Below are 16,881 nucleotides of genomic sequence, written 5' to 3'. Positions count from 1 at the left end.
CACAACCCACATAGTGGGATGAGGTAAATGAGATGAAATGTAGTGTAGGGAGCTCTTTATCCTTTACACTGCCATGCAAAGGGACTCAGATATGAACACAATCAGATTTGCCTTGGTTATACTCATCAGGAAATATTTTTTCCTGGAAAGGACAAACAACATAAGGGAAAAATATCAATTCTCCTTCTTCCCAGACACTATAACTGGACAGCCTGTTTCTTCTGCATCAGCTGTGAACAAAACAAACCTCTCAATCAGCACTTTCAGATTTTGAATACAAAGAATTATTAAATTATTTGAAATAAAAATAACATTATTTGAATTCAAAACATAAAAAGTGTATTATCATAGTGTAATTGCTTTAATCTTCACATCCTAGTTAAAGAATTGTATGATGGTTGTAAGGTAATGCAGTTTCATTGACAAAGATCTATATCTAGTGTTTAAGAGATATATTGATATTTTAATCTTCCTTTGCATTACAAAATAAAGTCCAAACAAAATAATTATTAAATAATTAAAGGTACAAGGAGGTTTAAGATGCTATGTTTACTGAAGTAAATGGTAGTTTTGCCTCTAATTTCTATGGGACTAACCTTTCATCCAAGAATTATGAATCCACGTATCTTTAAACCCAATGGCAATATTTGTATGAGGCCCCATATATAGGCTTCTATCTAAGCAATATTTAATTTATAAACTCAACTTACTCTATTTGGTTTCTGCTTTTTTTGCTTTGGTTTTAGTTTTGTCTTTGTTTAAGGGCATTTGTGTTTAACTAGCAGGGTACACCTTCAGTTCAATAACAAAACAAATTTCTCATCTGTTGAACTGATCAAAAAGTCTATGCTTGCATGATTGTTATCTATTTTTGGAAACCCAAGTGTCCATCTGTGATGCATTTTAATTGGGAAATTTTAACAGGGACTGTCTTGTTGAAGTCATATTAGATGCTGCCTGTCCTCTTGTTGCCTCTCCAGTCTCTGTAACTTAAAAAATCCTTCTGGGAAATAAAAAGTTTATTATACTAATATTTTTAAAGGGAGATTGTGGTTTGTAGCAGGAACCAGAGTAAACATAATCTAAACAGAGTACAGATCACAGCTGGTAACTAAGAATTTATCTTGTGATGAAGCAGAAGAAAAATACTTAATTTTCAAGCCCTATAAAAAGTAATTATCTTTGATTCACTGATGTTTAATTTCTATCAGAGAACTGTATGTTGCTGGGTTCATTATGTCAGCACAGTAGTATTTGGATTGGTTATCTAATGTCTGAAAATCATACTTAACAATAAAAGCAATGATTTATATCTGATACAGTATTCCACAGCTTTTAATAGGTCTTGTTAAATTCAGCCTTAACATATTTTCTGACACGAACAAGATAGGCAAATTTACATGAAAATTTAATTTCGATTTAAGTCAAAATATTACATCATATGTCAACTAGTCTGAATAAGAAAAAATCCAAACACCTTCCTTCTTTTATTAAAGTTCATCCAATCAAGATTTCTTTTCTTTTCTTTTCTTTCTTCCTTTCTTTCTTTCTTTCTTTCTTTCTTTCTTTCTTTCTTTCTTTCTTTCTTTCTTTCTTTCTTTCTTTCTTTCTTTCTTTCTTTCTTTCTTNTCTTTCTTTCTTTCTTATCTTTCTTTCTTATCTTTCTTTCCTTCTTTTCAGTCATGGTGTACTCTTTTAAATAATCCACATCTTACTTGCTGAGAAAGTTTAAAACTGAACCCAGAAGACAGCAGACCTGAATTTTATGGTATGCTCCATTATACTTGCAGCATTATCTAGAGCTCTACTACAATTTCCATTTGGGACTACAAAGATAGCGTATATGTGTTTTGTGTGCTAGTTAAAATGCCCTCTTTTTCTTTCTTGCTGTGTTGAAAGATTCATGACTTGCTTTCTCAGTATTCCTGACCCATATTTTACCACATTTTTTAACCTGATACATTGTATTTTGGATTCTTACTCCCTGTTTTTTGGCATTTTGTTATTGTTCTACCCAGAAGTAATGGAAGGGTGGAGACTGAGAAGGAAGTTTCTACCTTTCTCCTTTAAGGAACAATAAGAGTAATGAAAAGAGTGAAAAACAGTGTAAATTCCCGGGTCTGGCTAATCTTCACAGAATTTTGAAAACAGAGGTACGTGTGAAGAAAATGTCCTATATGACCTTATGACAGCATAAAGGATGGATGATTTGATCAGTGGTGAGTAGACTTGTATATGTACTGAAAAAATTGCAGATGTGTAGAATAATGGAAAGGCTTAGATTGAAAGGGACCTTTAAAGATCACCTAATTCCAAACCCCATTGTATGAGCAAAGTTGACCAAGGCCTCATCCAGCCTGGCCTTGAATGCCTCCAGGAATGGATCCATTAATTCTCTGGGCAGCACGTGAGAATGCCTCACCCCTTTCTGAGTAAAAAATTTCTTGCTAATGTCTAATCTAATTCTCTTTTTTTAATTTAAAACCATTCCTTCTTGTCCTATCACTATTAAACCATTTAGAAATCCAGACCACCATCATGCTTATATGCTTCCTTCAAGCAAATAAGGCTTCAGTGAGGTTTCCCTAAAGCCTTCTCTTCTCCAAGCTGAAGTAGCCCAGTTTTCTCAGCCTCTCTTCATAGGAGACGTGATCCAGCCCTCTGATCATCTTTGTAGCTCTCAAATGAACCCACTCTAAAAGCTTCACATCTTTCTTGTGCTAGGGGCCTAGGCCTTTATGCAGTACTCCAGAAGGGACCTTATAATTGCAGAATAGAGGGTGTCATTCACCTCCCTGTCCCTGCTGACCCCCACCTTTTGATGCAGCCCAGGAGACTGCTGGTCTTCCAGTCTGCATGTGCATGCTGAAGTCTCATGTAGAGCTTTACATACACCTGGACCAACAAGTTCTTCTCTGCAGAGCTACTCTCCATGAGCTCTTCGTGCAGTCTGTACATATGTGTGACTGCCCAACCTAAGTGCAGCACCATCCACTTGGCCTTGCTTAAACTAATTTGATTCTCATGGGCCCATTTTCAAAGTCTCTCTAGGTCCCTCTGGATGGCATCCCTTCCTTTTATGGTGTGAACCACAGCACTCAGCTTCTGGCAAGTTCTGGAAGATGAGAACAAAAGGATTTCCTGCTGAGATCCAAAAGCTAGAAACTTCACTCTGAAGAGAGCTGACTCAACCACTTTGGACTAATTTATAAGTTTGTACATCAATAATAATGATTTTTATTACTTATTATAATAAGTGGAGTTGTCATCATCAACCAAACAACAACCCCCAATGACCCATCACTACTGAAGATCAACATCTGAACTATGAGCAAAAGCTGGAATCTGTGGTGGTGGTGGTGGTGATCTCTCTCTTGCTTCTGACAAAGACTCCTTGCTCTTGCTCTTATTTCCTATCTTTTCTATTTCCTGTCTTTTTTTCCCTTTCTCCCTAAACAACTAGGAATTGTAATAAAATGGTCAGGCTAAAATTTGACACGTTGTGTCTTAATCTTGCTGTCAGGTATACATATATTAAAAAAACCTCCTCTTTCTCCTATAAACTGGAGTGAGAGAACCACTCAAGATATACCTAAGTCTGGACATAGATCATTCAACCACAACTCTCTGGCTGTGACCATCAAAACAATTCTTTAGACACTGAATAGTTCATTGTTCAAATTCATATCTCTAATTTATTGATAAGGATGTGGAGTGGGACCATGTCAAAGGCCTTGTACAAGTCTAGGTAGTCAACATCAAAAGCTCTTACTTTGTCCACCACTGCCATCACTCCATTGTAGAAGGCCAATTAATTGGTTAGGCATGACTTGCCCTTGGTAAAGCCATGAAAAAGAGCAACTCAGGCAAGGAATCCATATATTTGATATCAAGCATGTGCAGGTACACAATTTTTGTTAGGTAGTTTTAGACATAAAAGTAACCCAAAAATGTGGAAAAAGACAAAACACCTAATCCAAATTGCTACTGGATCTGTAAATGTCCTACTCGCTTCAGTGTTTTTATTAAGTTAGATTTTAAGTATATTGTTTATCATACTGTTAGCAACAAGTTTTGAGGGAATAAATTATTTATACAAGCTTTAGTTTAGAAATTTTTGTTTAGAAATTAAGAAGCTTAGAAATTATTGTGTGTCTTTGCTTTTAAAATTTTCAAACTCATCTTTTCAAATGGAGAAAATACAATGACCTTATGAAATAACTTCTACCACTATGCAGTTAAGCATCTCTCTGAGAGACATATTTGAATGACCATATGTATATATGTATTTTCTTTTTAAAAATGAATGGAAGTGTCTTACTCACTCAATTTGTATCAGTGATTACTGGCATTGTATCTGCTAATGTACTTAAGAGAAAAGATGCTTTATACTTTTTATGGTGACTGAATCACAGAATTGCAAATTGGCTGAGGCTGGAAGGGACCTCTGAAGATCATCTAGTCCAACTCCTGCTCAAGTAGGAACACTCAGATCTGGGGTGTCTATATACATATCCAGGCAGCTTCTGAAGACCCTCAAGAAAGGATGCTCCACAACTGTCTGGACAGCCTCTTCCAGTGCTTTGTTACCTGCACAGTAGAGTGCTCCTGATGTTCAGACTGAACCAACTGTGTTACAATCAGCACTTGCTACCCCTTGTCCTGTCACCGGGCACCATGGAGCAGACACACCCTTCTCATGTTTAAATACCTTGATGTGATTTTCCCTGAAACTTATGTTCTATCAGTCATTCCACACAGGAGATGTACTCCAGTCTCTTCGTCATTTTTGCTAGACCATGTTCAGTATGTCCATATCTTTCTTGTACTGCATAGTCTAGAAGTGATCCTCACTGGCGCTGAGCAGAGGGGAATAATCATGTTCCTCCAGCTGCTAGCCATATTTTATGTTTATTTTATCCAAAGCAGCTCACTTTACCATCAGCCTTGTTAGCAGGAAGGGCATATTGCTGGCTCATTAATTTCATCTTGATTGACTTCAACTTCCTACTTGTAAACATTCCACTCAGTATGTGATATTCACAGTCTTAGAAAAGGACTTGTATACATTAGATATAATGTTGTTGTGTCTCTTATTTTTTAACCTTGGAGAATGCTTAATTCATGAATAGTATCATGAAAGTTTAAGTGGTTTGTAAATTTTGATTGTGTGCTTATCAAAGTTAAAAATAAAGAAAATTATTCCTATTTTATATGTTGTATCCCACTTGTCTATATAAGCAAAATAAATGGATACATAAATATATTGATAAATAGACAGAAATAGATACATAGATAGATAGAAAAAGGGGAGTTTGTTTACAATTTATTCAACCTAATTGTTCATTGGATAAGTAATTTATGATGTGGTTATGTAGGACTAAAATATTAAGCATGTGAACTCACTCTGTTTGGTCAGTTACACTATTTCCTCAAAAAATCCTTTTCCATAATGTGAATAATACTTCTTGTTTCTACTAAACTAACTTTTTTTTGAAGGCTGTACTCTGTAACTCCTTCATCAAGAAATCTGAATATACATAGAGTAGAAATAGGGTGGCCATTTTAAAGAGCTTCTCAGCATTTTGATCCAAAATTGATGTAAGAGTAACCTGATGATTCTGTCTTCATAGGAAGTAGTTTTAGTTTTCGTGAATTTCTAAACACAGTTGATACAACAGACTTAATCATTAAGTACTTCTGATTTGTTTGAAATGGAGAATAACTTTTACATTTACCTTGGTTCAAAGTAATGTCTGTACAGTTTTTATTAGTAATATTAGTATTAGCATTATTGTTATTGGCCTGAAGGAAGCAATTATGTGAATGTTAGATTAGTTTGGAGATAGCACCAAACTGGGGAAACAATAAGTTTGTTGGAAAGCAGAGCTGTCATCCAGAGGGATCCAGAGAGGCTGGAAATGGGTTGCCATAAAACTCATGGAAATCAATAAAATTATCAACATAATTTGTCTGCTCTTATATTCTTCCCTAGACATCTGCTATAAGCCACAGTTGCCCTTATAATATTTATTTTTAAAGCAGTGGCAAATGTATGTAAACTGAGAAAATTTGTAAAGCTTCATCATAATACAAATAAAAGTTAAGTAAATATCAGTGCAGTTATATTTAGGAAATAAATCTTCATTAGAAATACTAACATGATGGATCTGCATCACCCCTGCCATTTATTTTCTGTTTATTTGACTGTCAGAATATAATCCTCAGTGTGTTCAAATGTTTCTCTAATATTTCACCTCATTGTTCTACATTTTTCTTTTGTGATTTAAGGCAAATGTTAATTTAGTTGCAGTCAGTGATAGATATCCATTTGTTGCACAATCTAACTGCCTAACAAATCACTTTTCATGTTCTCTGTTGTTTAAGAACTGGGTATCCAAACAAACACATATAAGTACTATGTAAATTCTTACTATCAAACCTTAATTTGCTTGCATGTCCTTTTAACCCTTCCTTGTGCTTCCTCCTACTGACAACCTGCAATGATTGTTCATTGTTCTATCTGTGAAACCCTTACTTGTTAGATTTTAAATTTCAGTATAAATTCATATTTGTCATCTCTGGATAAAAAGTAATAAATCTTACATGTAGGCCTTGAAATTTGGTCTAGATTCAGTTGTCACCTAAAAGTGATATTTATGGAATAGCAAACCTTTATTAAATACCTAGTTTTATACTTAAATCTGAAAAGAACTAAATTTAGATTACTCCAGCCAAGATCATTTTTCACAGGCAAGTCTTCCCTCATTTCTTCATTGTCTAGAAAATAGACAAAAAGAACTAAATTTAGATTACTCCAGCCAAGATCATTTTTCACAGGCAAGTCTTCCCTCATTTCTTCATTGTCTAGAAAATAGACAAACAAACAACAAACAAAAGTCAGACAAACTACAATTTCCTTTGCTTATTTTATAATATTGAGTAGAAATTAAATAATTTTCACTTGAATTTTGCAAACCACAGAGAAAAATATTGTTTGCAAATCTCATTTGACAACAAAATATTCTATGACTGTATACACATAAATCACTTGCCATAAGATTTTTCTATTCAAAACGTGCTTATTTTATTTTATTTCTCCCCTTTTCTATTATTGCCAATAATATTGTGTGAAACTGTAAAGGACTTTGTTGCCAAAATAGGGAAGATTTATGAAAAAACCAGTGAAAAATGCAGATGAAGCTGATGCCATGGCCATTAAAGTAAGACTGTGACTATTTTCTGAGTTAAGGTTTTTTCTTTTTTCTTTAGTTTCTGGCACGTGGGTGTGTTTAATTTTCAAATGGCTTTAGGATGCCCATTTCAGCTCCCATTCCATGCAATAACTTTAAAATTCTGCTCTCCTGAGTGCTTAGACCATCTTTGCACTGTGAGATCTCTACAAACTCTACATATTTTTTGCCTTCACAAAAGATAAAACATAGAATGTGCATAGAGATGGAGTTTGTTTGCATTCGTACTTATACTTTTGTCTGAAGGTGGTTACGTTAGCTACAGGAAAACAACCAACTAGAGGGAGTTCTATAATCAGTGGTCTCCGACAACCAGGTATTTTCTCTTTCTGCAAACAGAAGCTTAAAAGTGAAAGAATTTCTCTGCATATCATGGATATCTCTGAAATAAGTATTCATATAGACCGTGCTGAAAGTTAAACTGCAGAATTTGATTATCATTCCAAATTCTAAATTGTATCCATATCTTGTTAAATATATTTAGTCCACGTAAAATAAATTAATACCGGTCATATTAATATAAGTTCTTAGATATAGGATGCATGCTAAGGCTTAAATAAAAGAAGAAGGATACAATATAATGTGGCCATTATATACAGGGTTGCCAACCGCCAGACCAGGCTTCTCAGAGCCACATCCAGCCTGGCCTTGAATGCCTCCAGGGATGGGGCACCCACAACCACCTTGGGCTACCTGTTCTGGTGTGTCACAATCCTCTGTGTAAAAAACTTCCTCATAATATCTAACCTAAACCTCCCTTGTCTCGGTTTAAAATCATTCCCCCTTGTCCTATCCACCCTCATAAACAGTCATTCCCTTCCTATTTATACACTCCCTTCAAGTATTAGAAGGCCATTAGAGGTCTCCCTGGAGCCGTTTCTTCTCCCAGCTACCCAGTCCCAGTTCTCTCAACCTTTATTCACAGGAGGGGTGCTGCAGCCCTCTGATCATCTCGGTGGCACTCCTCTGGACCTGCTCCAAGAGCTTCACATCCTTCTTGCGTTGGGCACCCCAGGCTTGGATGCAGTACTCGAGAAGGGGTATCACAACAGATGAGTAAATGGGGACAATCACAGCAGACCTGAGTATTTTACCATCAAATAAAAGAAGTGACCTTTTAGCAATTTTGTATTTAAACTGGAAAGACAGTAGTATATAAACAACAGAAGAGCGCTGAACAAAAATGAGTGCATTCTAGTCTGGGCAAATCAGTAGCTGATACAGATATAATGAGACATTTTATTCTGTACCATAAGAAAGATACATTTTGAAAGATCTTTTTGTTTAGCCTAAAAAAATAAACAACAAAAAACCAAAACCAAAAACAAAACAAAAAAAATCCCAAAAAACAACAAAACAAAACAAAACAAACAAACAAACAAAAAAATGCCTGAGAAGGGGAATGGTTGCTTTATCTCATTGTATATTCAACAATAATAAAAGAAAGTAGCTATTTAAATAAACGAGTATTATTGACATAGTGAGAAATGAAACAGGTTATCAGAAATACATTTAATTTGGATACTGAAAGGATGTTAGACAGAGTCATAAAATTCTGATTAGTCTTTAAAACAGAAGTATTGAATTCCATCAGTTGATAGCTACAGATGTTAATCAAGAAAGTTGTTTCTAAATTGTTACATCCCTCAATGACTTAGCAATTACATTTGATTAATTTATATAAAGTGTATTTTTTCCACTAAATTTGTGCTTAATGAAATATCCTAAATTAGAATTATTGTTAACACAAACTCAATTTGTCTTTGTGTACTATGAAGGAAAAAAGAAATACCACAGAATCTCTTGAGTCAGGTAACTACATAACTTTATTAAACAAATACAATTGTCCAAAATTGTCCAAAGTAATCTTGTTAAAAGAATTCATATCTTTCCTCTGTAAAGCAATTTCACAGGATGTCATTCTATAGTATTGAATTTATTTTTATTATTTTTTTCAGATTACTACAATGTTTTATAGATCTTCAAACAGAAAATCCAAATGTACCTTCAAAAGCTTGCAAATTAGAACAATAAATGGAATCCTTTGTAATACTGATAATAATATTCATGGAATTCTATGCATTTATAATTAAAATACACCTACCCATACCTCTAGCTACAGTTCCTAACTAGCTTATTAAGCCCAATTTTCTGATTTCTGTCAGAGATACAAACACTTATATGGATAGAGTAATGGTCTTATTATTCAGCTTGGCAATAATCGTGTCTTCTTAATGCTGTTTACTTTATATTGTCTATTCTATTTAATATGTCAGTTTGAATAAGCTAGATAAAAAACTTTAATGTAGTTGCATGCAAGTTGTATCGAAGAACTTTAGGGGTATACCTGAAAAAAACAATTTTGTTTTTTTGATTCAAAACAAAACAAAACAAAACAAAACAAAACAAAATATATTAAAAAAAAAAAGTTATTAAAACTTGCAAGCCCTTATATAAACATTTCAGGGCTCTGAGAACACATTGCTAAATGAATTTACTATGCATAAGCAGCATAATCATTTTTCATACTTCAGCATTTAATTACTCTGGGATAATGGTGCAAACAGTGAAAGAGGATAGCAGTACTTTCCACAAAATAAATACTGCTTTTTTCATTAAAAATGACATTTCTATTCTGCACAAGAAAATGCTTTTTGTTGAACATATAGATTTAATTAAACACCACTGCCAATTTTTAATGTTAATTGTAAGTGGATTACAGAACATAGAATGACTCATGCAAACAAGCGAGGTGCACCTTAATATAGTGATAACTTACATTTTCTTGATGTAACAATCCTTTTCTATTTCTTCTCAAATTTTTAATAATACCAAGCACAGTATTTTATCTGTGTCGCTACTGGCATTTACTCATAGCAGGACCAGAATCCAAACAACCTCATTTTATTACTGGCACTAACAAAACATGTTTTCCTAACATCAGATCTTCAACAGTTACAATGCTATTATATATCCTTTATTATCAGAGCTTGCTAATTCTTCAGCTGAATTTTTATTTGTTTGTTCTGCATCTTTATTTTATAGACTCATTTTCACATCCACAAATATTCTCTTTCTTCAGAATTTTCAGATGATCAGTGTTAGGATGTTCTGCAGTTACTTCTTTTACTGTTTGTTCTGCATGCCTTAGAACCTCTCACCTTATCTGTATGATTATGGAATCCCACTGTGTTTGCAGCACTTTGATATTTAAAATGTACTGACTGTAGCTTGGTACTGTCTCTGAAAACTTTCCCAACTTCAAAGCAAGTAGTAAGACCATCTTCATGGTAACAATAAAATGTGCTTATTTTTCTTTTAATTACAATATATACCCTTCTCTCTGCGAGAATTTTTGAATTAAATTAAAAGAAAGAGCGATCTAACTCCAAGCAAACTGAAAACTCATTTCTATTTTAGTGTCATTTGCTATTTTTTGAAGAGAGCATGGGAAAGAAAAAAGAGCAATTAGCAGCAGAGGGACAGGAATCACTGATTAAGATAAAACAAATATGTTAACGACAAATCATCCATTTATTAAACTCCTAGGTCTATTTCTCTTATCCTGAATACACATTAAAAAAAAAATACAAAAGCAGATTTAGTTGAATCTGAGTTCAAAAGTGGCTAGTCATACTGTATTACAGAATGAGGCATTAAAATGTATTCCATTAAATGTTTAAAGCAGAGGTATAATGTCTTTTTAGAATCAGAAAGTATTGGGAATGGGAGCAGCAGGATGGGACTCAGATGCAAAGAATTTCTAGGAAGAGTGTCTGACAAGGGTTAGGTGTCCTCCAGTGACAATATCTGTTAGCACATAATTGAAATCCAAAATATATTAAATAACACAGAGCAATAAAATAAACCACTTCATTATCTTCATGGAAATTTGTCCCTTTAAGGCAAATATATCACAGAATGAAAGAATATTTTAGGTTGGAAGAGATACACAGGGATCTTTGAGTCCAGCTAATGCAAAAGTCTCATCAAACTTTGTAATAAGGCAGAGGAAGGGAACACAGAAAAGAACTTTTCACTGTTCTGGACAAATGGCTGCAAAAGTACTATTAATTTTCTGTTTAAAAAACAATATGACACAGACATACAAATGCTAGAATGTTTCAGAGATGTGGATAAGGACATAAAGACTTTTTGAGGAGTTACTACAAGTAGAATACTTGGTTCTAGATACATAGTTTCACAGCTTACAAGTCCAAAAGAGGCTTGTTAAACAATCATATGAAAGATAAATAATAAAAATATGCACATGTACATAACAATGCAAATCACAGAATTATAAAATCATAGAATCATAAAATGGTTTGGTTGGAGGGGATTTCAAGAATCATCAAGCTTTTGTAGCAGGCGGGGTCACCAACCTCCACATTTAATACTAGACCAGGCTGCCCAGGACCCCATCCAACATGGCCTTGAATACCTCCAGGGATGGGGCATCTCTCTGGGCAAACTGCCAGCACCTCACTGCTCTTATAGTAAAGAACTTCTCCTGATATCCAAACTAAACCTTCCCTCCTTCAATTTAGAATCATTTCCCCTTACCCTGCTATCTACCCTTTCAAAGAGTTATCTCCCCTCCTGTTTATAGTCTCCCTTTAGGTATTGGAAGGCTGCAATGAGGTCACCCTTCTTATCTCCAGGATGAACAAGCCTTTCTAAGCCTGTCTTCACAGGGGAGGTGCTCCATCCCTCTGATCATCTTTATGACGGCCCTCCTCTGGACCCTCTCCAACAGTTTGCTATCATAATATTTTATTTTAAGATCCAGAAGTTAATAACTTGAATAATTGCAAATTGTTTATAAATGCTAAATCTAATCAAACTTTCTCTAACTGTAAATTCAAGTCCTCTATCTTGTAAGTTAAACTACTAAATTAAGTATCCTACATTGTCCAAATTTTGCTTTCTGTATAGGTACTTCTAGATTAAGATCCAGGTCCCATCTGACTATTTGGGGTCACACTGCCTGTGTATAATAGTGTTTCTGACTGACATAAATTACAACATAAACAGGAAGACAATAGATAAAATGTGTTGCCTTAAAGAAAGAAGACTTACAGAAAATAAAGTTAAAAAATCCTTTAACTGAAGAATAGGGTAAGTAATCTAGGACACTGCAAACCTTGAGTTTGGTTCAGGGACTGCTTTATTTATGGAAAACAACCAAATATTTTTCATATATAGAGATCTGTATGTGGCTGTGAGGAGCCTGGCTCTTTATACTTGATAATTGCTTGAAGGGAGCTGCTGGGTTCCTCCAAAACTGACTCAGATCATCTTCTACCACTACTTATCACAGAGCAGGTACTCTAGCCTCTACCACTTTTGGGGCTCCACTGAGCTCCTTCTAGTTTGTCATGACTTTCCTGCACTGGGGGCCCACATAGGCCCATACCTGTAACTTATGGTTATAGGTATTATCTGTAGCACTGTACACCTTTTAGTATAGCCCGAGACATATCTGGCAGAACTTTTTTTGTCACAGCATGCTGCTGTGCATGTGCATGTTACATTACTGAGATTTGAGAGGTGTTTGTTTATTTGTTTACCTTTTCCTTGTGCTACCCAATGAAGTGAGTTTTTACATGCACATCATTTCTGAGATGGACTTGTATATATATAGTGGAACAGACTTCTTGTTCAACTAAGCTGATTTTCTTATGCTCCCCTGTATCTTTCTTTACTGTGTCTTCCCAGAACACAACCTTCAATCATTGTTGCTTAGCTACCTGTGAAACCCCTACAGTGGAAGCATTTGTTTGTACTTTGTTAATTATCATATCAATACCCACAACCATCACAACCAAGTCTTTAAGCCACAGTGATGCAAGAAAATATATTTGCCTGATATTTGAATCACTGTGCTAGAGAACATAACCTTTTGAAAGTACAAGCTTTGCAAAACAACTCTTGTTAATTGGCTGCATTACTTTGCATAACAAACGTGTTACCAATTCTTGCATGGTCATAGTCATCAGATATATTTCACTGAACTATGAGAAAAGAACTGTTGTGTTTTAACCCCAGCAGGCAGCTCAGCTTACACAGCTGCTCACCTCTTTCTGGATGGAATGGAAAGAGAATCATAAAGGTAAAAGTGTGAGAACTCATGAGTTGAGATAGAAACAGTTTAAAAAGTAAAGCAAAAGTTGTTCATGAAAGTGAAGCAAAACAAGGAATTCATTCACTACTTCACATTATTATATGCAGTTGTTCAGCATCTCCTAGGAAAGAAGGACTCATCAAATGCCACAGTATATTGGGAAGGCAAACATCATTTTAAATGTCCATCCCACAGCATGTTGTTATGTTATGGGATATCCCTTTGTTCAGATTGAGTCAGCTGTCCTGGTAGTGCCTCTACTCAAGTTCTTGTGCACCCTCAGCTTGCTTGCTGGAAGGACAACGTATGAAGTAGAAAAGTCTTTGACACTTTGCAAGCGCTGCTTAGCAACAACTAAAACATGGGTTTGTTATTACCACTGTTTTCATGACAAACCCAGATCACAAAGATCTCTTGAAATAAATTAATTTTAGCCCAGCCAAAACTATAAGAAGTATGTATGTCAAGCTTGCCTCCCAATAGTTACATTTTCACCAAAATAATTAGTTAATAAATTTTGTTTGTTATAACATGATTTACCTGGTGTATGTGAAAGATTCAAAATGTTATACTATTTTATGGATTGCAGCATGTTGCCTGAAGCTGCCTGTCTCTCTGAAACATCTTCATTTTGCACCAAAACTTGATAAATGCCAAAAGCTTATCCACAGGGGAGTGATCTAATTTGCAGTATCCAATAAAGAACAATGAATCTGAGGCAGTGGTCATGCTTAACTTATCCTCAGTATGCTTCTCCCCTGCAGTTATTCAACAAATGTTTGTAACTGGAACACTCAAAGGTGAGAGGCAGTGTATTCTGCTGCAAACAGTACTTTTTTAAGACAGTCAACACATCTCAAGTTACTTTATGGTTCAGTAACAGTACCTGCTGTTAGCAGGTATAGCATGATCCTTACATCGTGCCTGTATCACTCACATAGCTCACTGAAGTGATATTAGCAGTCTAAGCACAGTTGACAGATGACATTAGCATTTCACAGTTGATTTATCACAGCTGTAGTCTTAGCATCCTTTCTTTTCCTCATCCCTTTAATCTTAAGGACTTTTCCTCATCAGAGGATAATTTTTCTGATTACAGTACTCAGAGAATGAGTTGTACTCATCAGCTTCGTCCCCCTTAAAAAAAGTTTTTAAGCCTCATATTGCAATTATGGCTGGTATCCGGATTTTTGATGTTCAAACTAAAGCACAGTCTATGAAGAAAAATGTGCCAAAAGCTGCACAAGTGGTACTTGTTCATAGAATCATAGAATCACAGAATGACAAGGTTGGAAAGGACCTACAAGATCATCTAATCCAGCTTTCCTTCCATTACTGTAGTTACAGCAAACCACTAAACCATATCTTGGAGCTCCTCATCTGGACGCCTCTAGAACACTTCCAGGGATGGCGACTCCACTGCCTCCTTGGGCAGCCATTCCAGTGCCTGACCACTCTCTGAGAAAAAAAGCTCCTTCTTATGTCCAATCTAAACCTCTTCTGGTAAAACTTGCAAAAATTTCCTTGGGTTCTGTTTGTTGCTTGGGAGAAGAGGCCAAACCCCTCTTCATCACAACCTCCTTTCAGGAAGTTGAAGAGTGCAATGAAGTTTCCCCTGAGCCTCCTCTTCTCCAGGCTAAACAATCCCAGCTCCCTGAGCTGCTCCTCATAAGACTTGTGTTCCAGACCCCTCACCAGTTTCATTGCCTGTCTCTGGATGCATTCCAAGACCTCAAAGTCTTTCTTGTAGTGAGGAGCCCAAAACTGAAACAGTACTCGAGATGTGGCCTCACCAGAGCTGAGTACAAGGGGATGATTACTTCTCTGCACCTTCTGGCCGTACTATTTCTTATACATGCCAGGATGCCATTGGCCACCTGGCTGCCTGGGCACACTGTCAGATCATGTTTAGCTGAGCATCAACCAACACACCTGGGTCCCTTTCCTCTTCACAGTCATCCAGACACTCAGCCCCAAGTCTATAACACTGCATGGGGTTATTGTGGTCAAAGTGTAAGACCTGGCACTTGACCTTGTTGAACCTCAGCCCATTCACCTCAGCCCAGTGACCCAGCCTATCCAGAAAACTCTGAAGGGCCTCCCTACCCTCAGGCAGATTGACACTACCTCCCAGCTTGGTGTCATCTGCAAATTTACTGAGGGTACATTCAATCCCCTCATCTAGGTAATCAAGAAAGATATTAAACAAGATGGGCCCCAGAACCAACCCCTGGGGGACACCAATTGTAACAGGTCACCAGCTGGACTCCATTAACCACTACCCACTGGACATGGCCCTCTAGCCAGTTGCTTACCCAAAGAAGGGTATACCAGTCCAGGACAAGGGCAGCCAGCTTCCCCAGGAGAATACTGTGAGAGACCATGTCAAAGGCTTGGCTGAAGCCTAGGTAGACTACATCAACAGCCTTTCCTTCATCTACCAGTCTGGTCACCTCGCTGTAGAAGTAAATGTGGTTGGTCAAGCATGACCTGCCTTTTATGAACCCTTGCTGATGGACCTGATCCCCTGCACACCATGCACATGCCATGTGATCTCACTCAAGATGATTTATTCCTTAACTTTCCCTGGTACCAAGGTCAGGCTGACAGGCCTGTAGTTCCCCAGATCCTTCTTACGGCCCTTCTTGTAGATGGGAGTCACGTTGGCAAGGCTCAAATCCTCTGGGACCTTTCCAGTTAACCAGGAGTGCTGGTAGATGGCAGAGAGTGGCTCGGCAGTCAACCCCACCAGCTCCCTCAGCACCTGAGGGTGGAGCCCTTTTAGTCCCATGGACTTGTGGCAGTCTAGGTGGAGGAGGAGCTCTTCAACTGTCTCCACCTGAATCACTGGGGGTGTGTTCTGCATTCTGGCCCAGACTTTCAGATCATGGCATAAAGTGCCCTGAGGATAACTATTCTGCCAATTAAAGGCAGATGTAAAGAAGGCATTGTGGTCCTCAGCCTTCTCCTTATCCCCAGTGGCCACATTCGCCGCTGCATCAAGTAAGGGGTGGACATCTTCCTTGTTTAAAACCCATCCCAGTTTTCATGTTATTCTTAATTTGTTGGTTTGATTAAATTGCTTCATTTGATAATTTATCAGTGATTACTGATTATTTACCCTGCAGATTTATACAAGGGGCTTTAAAAGCTCCCTGTTAAAACATGGAAAAAAATGTAATGCCTAGCTACGGGCTACTGGTCATGGCAATACAAGTGGATTTTCAAGTAATGATATTCCTGGTGTTTCTGGAAATGCTAGATATATCAACTTACTTGTTAATAACTCTCTTAAAAGAAGGGAAAAGTAAGAACTGTTGCTGAATGTCTTAAGTACTTGGCTTACTTTTACTACATTGAATAGGCACTGGTGTAATAAAATTTATGATTCTTTTCTCTTATGGATCAGAAATTGAGAGCCCTTGTTGCAGAAGTACTATCAGCATCTGAAAAGATGTTTACTGTTCTCCTAGATATTTAACCCTATCAATTGCTCAAATAATC

The 16,881-nt window shown here is 36.5% G+C and overlaps 1 protein-coding gene across 1 annotated transcript in view; it reads right to left on the bottom strand.

Moving 5' to 3' along the window:
* Positions 1-16,168, bottom strand: part of LOC116652904 — a 141,363-nt gene extending 125,195 nt beyond the window's left edge. Inside the window, 4 exon segments of the mRNA XM_032442496.1 lie at positions 7,851-7,942; positions 14,809-15,218; positions 15,221-15,271; positions 16,015-16,168. Coding sequence (XP_032298387.1) covers positions 7,851-7,942; positions 14,809-15,218; positions 15,221-15,271; positions 16,015-16,168 — 707 coding nt within the window.
* Positions 16,169-16,881: the final 713 nt, after the last annotated feature.

The sequence above is a fragment of the Coturnix japonica genome, chromosome 1 (genome assembly GCF_001577835.2).
Source record: "Coturnix japonica isolate 7356 chromosome 1, Coturnix japonica 2.1, whole genome shotgun sequence".
Lineage (NCBI taxonomy): Eukaryota > Metazoa > Chordata > Aves > Galliformes > Phasianidae > Coturnix > Coturnix japonica.
The sequence above is the reverse complement of the archived record's forward strand: the minus strand, read 5'-3'. Positions and strand labels throughout refer to the sequence as shown.